General features: G+C 32.9%; 1 protein-coding gene across 13 annotated transcripts; it reads right to left on the bottom strand.

The window, feature by feature from the left end:
- Nucleotides 1-3,771: 3,771 nt before the first annotated feature.
- On the bottom strand, nucleotides 3,772-7,162 carry LOC122091219. 13 transcript variants are annotated; one of them, XM_042661072.1, is made up of 4 exons: nucleotides 6,885-7,160; nucleotides 5,543-5,720; nucleotides 4,946-5,041; nucleotides 3,772-3,928 (listed from the first exon to the last, which is right to left on the bottom strand). In XM_042661072.1, exons 2-4 carry the CDS (start codon nucleotides 5,663-5,665, stop codon nucleotides 3,842-3,844), a joined length of 306 nt encoding a protein of 101 aa, XP_042517006.1. In that variant the 5' UTR covers nucleotides 5,666-5,720; nucleotides 6,885-7,160; the 3' UTR covers nucleotides 3,772-3,841. The 13 variants fall into 13 exon arrangements, 8 of the variants coding, with proteins under 8 accessions (XP_042517006.1, XP_042517004.1, XP_042517002.1 ...); XM_042661070.1 differs by having other exon boundaries at nucleotides 5,543-5,812; nucleotides 6,885-7,155; XM_042661068.1 differs by having other exon boundaries at nucleotides 5,543-5,812; nucleotides 5,975-7,147.
- Nucleotides 7,163-7,794: the final 632 nt, after the last annotated feature.

Below are 7,794 nucleotides of genomic sequence, written 5' to 3'. Positions count from 1 at the left end.
TGTGTTTTTGTTGATGAATCCAACCTACCCTTTATTATTTCACTTATTTTCATGCCAATGAACAGATTTTACTGAGCCCTTTTCTTCCTCTTAAAAAGTATTGTCTTTTTTTTGTTAACTTTCTTTGGATCAAACAGTGAGGTTCAATTCTTTGATTTATGATTTGTGGGTGTTATTTCTCAAGGTTCATATACGTATCTACAACCAGTGTCCAAAATTTCAATTGCAAAATTTATTGTCCCTATTAGACTCTATGGAATTGTTTATAAGAATCTCCCCCTTCCCCCCAGCCCATAAGAAAAGGGGGGTTGGGGGAAGAGGGTTTAATACAAACCTTAGGCTGTGTTTGGAATACTTTCTTGAAATAGGTTATACGTTATAGGTCTAGAATGCATTACAAAACCCAATTCTTCTCAATCTTTTCATTCAGAATTAATTTGTAGATCCACAATCTAAGGTGAGAATGCATATACCCAGCAAAACCTTAATTGTCATTTTTTTTTCTTGGAAGGGGGTTGTTAAATTTTCGATATCTGTTATTTAAACCATAATTAAATTTTGTGAATGGCATAAAGGGGATTGTAGTTGGGTATTTACAACTATTATTATATCTTGGATAATTTGTAGGATGGTTCATACCTCCCATATCATATTTTAAGACCAATTCAAAAGGTTCTGTAGTCGGCACCACCATTTTTCTGTCTGTACTAATTGCCTTTCTTTGAAAAACAAAAAATTCTTTATTTCTCATATCCAAAATAGCCAAGTGCTTCAGTTAGTTAAGATCATTCAGTCTATGGAATCTCTTGGCTTTCTAGAATCCAATAAGAGGTCCAAATGTTGATAGTATGTATGATGACATATTTACATGTATTCTAAAATTTGAATGGTGATGATCATGAAATAATTATTGATTGCAAAATGGATGTAGGTACATATATGGAGTTAACCGTGAGAATAATCACATGAAAGGTATTAACCATGGTTCAATTTTGCAACAAACCCAACACCATACAATTAAGTTCAGCCTGCCAGGAAAATTAAGTAAACATTTCGTCAGTTTTTATTTTTTTTGGAAACCCTTTTCTCCATTATCTACTAATCTTTGCTTCCATTTGGTGTTGAAACAGAGAAACAACTCGCACAAACAAAGAAGCATTTGGAAAAGAAACAAGTGGAGAGAACCCAACAGAAGTTAGCATTTGACAACTCTTTTTCATTCAATATTACTTCAGTACCAATGATCCATCCTATTCTTGCTTGACCTGTAAAATTCTTATTTCTTTAACTATGTTATACAACACCTAAGTGTGAAGGCTATGACATTGGTGTTGTGGACACCATGTATATACCTTATGGTTTTCATTGAAGGGATATACCCTTAGATTGCTCTAAAACTTCATTTGTCTATATTTTATGTTTTGTAATTAATTATCAATGCTTTAGTTTATGATATGTGGTTGTTCACTTACAGCCATCAAATTGGAAGCTGATTTGTTTTGTGGTTGACGAAATTATCAAAGGTGAATTTATGTATTAATTGAATGGATAGGAGTTGGGTTGAAAAGTCAAAGGACCCTGGGTTCCACGTAAGCGATACATACATTTTTGTCAACTTCTTTATAGCTGTTAACTTTTGAATCTTGCAAAAATTGTTGTGACTATTTTAAAATTTTCTCTTAAATATTCTCTTCTAGTTGATGAAGAGGCATTTTTTTTGTTCTTCTATTTTGTAGCCCAGTTGGATACGATTATCTCTCTATAAGGATTATCCTGTAATTCTCATTTATGGTACTTAATTAGCATTCTTGTTCGAGCTCTCCAGCTTCCTAATTTGTGATTCTCAGTGCAGGTTAGATGTTGTCAAGGTGTGTTCGTTGGTTTGGTGAGTGTAAGCTCCCATGGATTTTTTAGGGAATTTACTAAAGACAGTACACATGGCCAATATTATTAGTTCCTACATTCCTTTTATTGCAAACAAATTGGTGCAAATGAAACCACCAAACCGATTATTACTGTGGGCTTTTAGTGACCTCTTTTATGTTTGCATTCTCTTAATTATTCTCTTCTAGTCGATGAACTACTATCTACTTACTGGATTTTGTTGACAGCAAGCAGACTTTATGGAAAACTTAGGTTGAAAAGTTCAATCTAGTTTGATCCACTGAAATGCAGAGTAGTCCCAAACTCCCAATCCAATAAAGAGGATTTTTTCTCATTCTTGTTTAAGCTTGAACTGCAGAGTAGTTCAATTTAGCTTGTGAAGAATTTTTCTTGCTCATTCTTGTATAAGCCTGAAATCAACTAGTATTAACACCTTAGTTAAATTATTAATCATTGTAATATGGTTGCATGTTCAAAACCTTACAAATCCAATGAAGAGGATTGAAACATATCTCTCTTCCCTTGTTACTCTGAAATCAAGCTCATCAATTATTTTATTTTTTTTTTCATTCTCTAACTGGAACTGATTAGAAAGTGTTTAGTCGTCTGTACTTGTTTTCTTCATTTACTAAAATCAATTAGTTTGATTCAAACCATATTGTTAATCAAATGTGTTTGTTGACTGAAAATTTGCCACGTTGTGCAGGTTAACATAATTGTGGTGAGTTGCTCTTCTTCTAAGGATTTATGACGTAGACAATGAGGGAACCATTTCACGTGATAGGGAAAATGTATCTTGCTACTTTGAGTACAATGGTTTCACTATTTTTGTTATGTTTTCAATTTCTTTTGCCTAGGCTTCAAGAATTGAGTTTGTAGAACAATATTTTGAAATGATCCACAATGATTTTCCTTTTTGTCAAGACTTGTTTAATCATCTAAATCATTTCCTCTTTTGTCAAGACTTCTTATTTAATCTTCTTTGTTTTTTTTTTTAGTTGGGGGAGTGTGGGGGTCTATAATTGTCTAAATCTATGCAAAGGGGCAACAACCTTCAAGGGTCTTAAGGTGGCAAATATTGGTGCATTACAATTATATATATATATATATATATACTAGTAAAAAAAAAATACGTGCAAATGCACGTGTGGCCAAACATTTTTATACGTACGGTTTTTTTCAACAATCAATGGTTAAATGCTATTTTGGAGAGAGAGAGAGAGAGAGAGAGAGAGAGAACAAATGATTTACATGATTGAGTGCAATGGACAACTTGACACAAAGTCAATATTATTTCGAGTAAAATTTGTCACTTTAATTGAGTTTCTAACCCTTGAAACATAAACAAAATGGAAATTTTCCAACTAATATTAACATTTATTTATAACTCAAAAACTTAATAGATATGGTAACAAAAAATAAAAATAAAAAAATGAAGGGGTGGGGCAGCATATGATGACAGAGTTGTCTGCCATTTCATCAATAACTTTGCAAAACTTTATCATTACCGGTGATAAATTGAACAAGCATATCAAAGATGTTTTAAGTGGGAAGGACAAAGCTTCTAAGTCCCAATAGTGGGTGATGTGTTAGTACCTATATCAGAGACGCTTTAAGTGGGAATATAAGAAACATACCAAATGGAAGCCCAAAAGTGCAAACAAAACTACTGAGTTTGGGTTATTTACAATCATGATAATAAGCACGGAAATAAAACTTTCTTACCTTCAGAAATCTAAGAAGAATATTAAATATGGTTTCATGTGTCATCAAAATCCATTTAATAAGAAAACTACAAAATGTAACATAATTTAGAGGATGTAAGTAACTTGACAAATGAAGATCATGTTATACATTACATATATCAACAAAGAACTGATTATGTCAAAATAAAAGTTATAGGACATTTTTGCTTTTCATTTGATATGTATCAATTCCCATGACACTATCAGTAAAATTAAAATGAAAATATAGACAAGGGACTTGGTGGATTCGAACCACCATCCTTTTGAGGCTTGAAATAACTACCCACACCCGAAGTGCTCTGCAAATTGAGTTAAAGATAAATATTTAAATTATAAAAGTTGTGATCAAAGAAAGGAAAAAACAAAATTGAAATATAATATTTCAAATCAAATAAAACCCATGCTATTTTTCCGGAGTTTAAGGAGGTGCAAACACATGTTCCTTTAAAGAAAATAATCATTGCCCATCTACGAAGAACAAATAAGCCTTTCCTAAGCTTTCTTTGGCTACAAATGCCCAAATTGTACTGATTCATTTCCTCAAAACAAAACATAAATATGCATTGAGAATCCAAGAAGAAAATGTACTGGGAAATCTCGAGAATATCAGGTTGTAGTGAGAAAATGCATTAGCATGAGTGTTTGAATAATTGAACTTAAATAGAGTATAAGGAGCAACAGAATTGTTGGACCCAACTACAAGTAACTGGAATGAGGCTAGTTAGTTTAGTACTTTAGTTGCATTTATAATCATGTGTTGCAAAAAGAGAGAGAGAGAGAGAGAGAGAGAGAGCAATAAATGAAGAAAAGAAAATATATATATATATATATATATATATATGCACACATATGCAGCTGGGCTCAAACTCTTGTGAGCAAATAACATTTGATAAGGCCTTGGTGCGGATGGTTGTCATGATCAGACTCAATAACCTTAGTAGGGACCACACCAGCCCTGGAAAGAAAAAAGAGCCTGGACAACAAAGGTCTTCAATCTTCTAAAGAGAATCAAAAAATAAATTGAGATAAATACTCTAATGTAAACCATGATAGTCCCTTCACAGAATTAGTAATAATAGAAAAAAAGGGAGCCATGTAGAGAGAACCCTACAAGGCTTGATCTGAATATTTGGGTTTTGTCAAACTCAAAAAGAGGTTTCCTTCATAGCATTGCAAGTTATTTTAGAATAAAGTAATAGATTACCAAATTTTCGTAATAGAAAAAGAAGATAACCAAGAAACAAGGTTTTATTTCAAGACTAAGTCATACTTGCACAATCCAATCCCCCCAAGGAGTAGACGACTCCATTTATTACCATTTTGGCCAAAAGAGGGTTTGTTTTCAGAGCTTCCTCATAAGCAGTCCAATTGTGTTGGAGTGCATATCTTAATATCTCATAGAGAGTCCATTCCTAAGAACAGCAAAGAAAAGTTCATGAGTTATCTCAAACCATAAAAGAGAGGGGGAGGGAGCAAGGCTTCTTTATAATGAAAAATGGCATGATATATTAGATCCAATTTCTAAATACAATGATTTATATCTTTCACACAAGAAATTAATGTCATGATTACCCAATTTAATGCCAAAATGAAGAACTCTACATCATTACAAAATTATGAGGACTATGGAAAAAAAATCCTATCCGAGAATCCAAAAAAGAATAAAATCTGAGAACCAAAAAAAAAAAATGTAAAATAAGAATTGCCAATAACTGAAACATGATAAGTGGATGAAAGTAAAATTTTGTATTCCACCATACATACACTACAGTGGTAGAACCAACATATGGCATAGTAGCTTATAGCCACAATGTAATGCACTCATGATCAAAGTTGAAGCTAAAATAATATTTCTACGGAATAATAGTTCTTCATTATACTAAAAATGAGAACTGGACCAAACAAAAAGTTACCTGCCCATCAGCTATTATCAATAAAACATGGCATTGACCACTGCTTTGGTCGACAATAGTCATAGCCATTTCAACAATGGGAGCAAATGATGTTGGTCCAATTATAACGAAGCTGACAATCATCTACCAGATTGATATCTTCTTCAAAGCAAAAATAATGCAATAGAAAAAGTTTAACCTGCCAACGGTAGAAGGGGACTATTTATTTGTTGGAGTCAAAGCTTTCTCTAATCCATCAGTGTCTCTCATTAGGATAGTAACTAAAGACATCTTGATCATATATTGATGTTGCCAAAATATAGAAAAGAGAACGTTAGTGTGTAATCAAGATAGAGTCAGCTACTAAACAACCCATGAAAGCATATGATCATAAGAAACTGTCATCTCCAAATCTGAAACAGGGTATCAAATCATTCTCATAAAAAAAAAAACCTTAATGCTCTTCAAATGATAGATATTGCTTGCTCATAAGGATTTTGAGTGTCTCCAATGTGATCAAAGCTTTGCCGATTGAATGACTTTGCACCTATTACAAAAGTACCAAACATGCCATACTAAAAGTAACATATAGAGAGGAGTGGAGAGAAAAGGAATTACTTCATGCGAAAACACTTCAATGCAATCAGATTAACAGAAGGAAACACTTTGAGCTGCAATCTAGAGCTTCTCTCTACTCTTACGAAGAAGGAAACCCTAGAAGATTAAAGAATTTTATAATCTGAAACTTAAAAAGAAGTAAACAAAGAGAAATACAGAGAAAGAAGGAATATTAACTATCAAATAGAAAGATGATTGAAAATAGAAACTATATTGAATATTAACCATCAAATAGAAAAATGATTGAAAATAGAAACTATATCGAATATTAATCTATCACCAATATTGGTACTAATTTAGCCTAAATGGATTCTTTTAAGAATTTTATTAACCATCAAAAGCAACTTGATATTAAACAATCGATATTGCAACAAGCGATATCTATCCCTCCCATGAAAACTAATTGAGCCAAATTTTACAAAGACATGGAAAATCAACTCTCAAGTACTGCTACCGAAAATTCCAATCTCAACGTAGTTCATTATGACAACAAAGTATTTTACTTTATTTATATATAAGAAGTATATGGCACTTGTAAATTGTGAATGCCCAAAATTTCTAGAAGAAATTAAAGCATGAATCATAGTTAGAGATTTTTTTTTTTTCCTAATGAAAGAACTGCAGCCAACAGAATTAAATCAACTGCTGAGTAAAAAAAAAAAACAATAACTGTAGCCCATAATGGTTCATTACAACCCTTCACTTCTAACAATTGCAACAAAACTAATGGGTGAAAGAAATAAACCTGTGCAATTTCTTCAATTGTGCTAATCATTCTGGCTCTGCTCTTCAGGTTTGTAACAACAGCATCAACAGCCATTGTGATTCCATGACACAGGTCCATTGCATTCATCCCAGCTGCAACTGATTTGCAGCCCTCGGAAAATATAGCACGGGTGAGGACTGTGGCACAAGTGGTACCTGCATAAATTAAAGGTTCACCGCATTAGCCACAGATTAAAAAAGAAAAAAAATCTTTTACGGAGTTATTAATAAGTTTTGAAAAGAGAAGAAGAGAAACGGTTGAGAGAGAGGTGGACAGGCTTATTGCAAAAGAAGAATGAAAGTGGGAAAGAGAGAGAGAGATAGATAAGAGAGGAAGGTGTGGGAGAGNTTAGAGATTTTTTTTTTCCCTCATGAAAGAACTGTAGCCAACAGAATTAAATCAGCTGCTGAGTAAAAAAAAAAAACAATAATTGTAGCCCATACTGGTTCATTACAACCCTTCACTTCTAACAATTGCAACAAAACTAATGAGTGAAAGAAATAAACCTGTGCAATTTCTTCAATTGTGCTTATCATTATGGGTCTGCTCTTCAGGTTTGTAACAACAGCATCAACAGTCATTGTGATTCCACGACGTAGGTCCATTGCTTTCATCCCAGCTGCAATTGATTTGCAGCCCTCGGAAAATATAGCACGGGTGAGGACTGTAGCACAAGTGGTACCTGCATAAATGAAAGGTTCACCGCATTAGCCACAAATATAAAGGATACCAACAATATGAGAAAAGTAAAAAATATTGACAAAAAAATATAACGAAAAGGATAAGGTATTTAAATAAACAAGAAGGATAAAATAGTCAAGTGAAAGATTAGCCACAAAGCATGAGTACATGCTTTTATATAATAGTATGATATGTGTGTGTTTGTACA

The sequence above is a fragment of the Macadamia integrifolia genome, chromosome 10, assembly GCF_013358625.1.
Source record: "Macadamia integrifolia cultivar HAES 741 chromosome 10, SCU_Mint_v3, whole genome shotgun sequence".
NCBI lineage: Eukaryota > Viridiplantae > Streptophyta > Magnoliopsida > Proteales > Proteaceae > Macadamia > Macadamia integrifolia.
This window is presented reverse-complemented; position numbering and strand designations above follow the sequence as displayed.

Bases quoted from the DNA above. Each gene is read 5' to 3' on its own strand.
- LOC122091219 (XM_042661072.1), bottom strand. From the start codon at position 5,665: ATGATTGTCAGCTTCGTTATAATTGGACCAACATCATTTGCTCCCATT. The intron at 5,042-5,542 runs GTAACTTTTTGT...TGCTGTTCTTAG, and splicing joins TGATAATAGCTGATGGGCAG to GAATGGACTCTCTATGAGAT. The intron at 3,929-4,945 runs GTAATAAATGGA...CTCAATTTGCAG, and splicing joins ACCCTCTTTTGGCCAAAATG to AGCACTTCGGGTGTGGGTAG.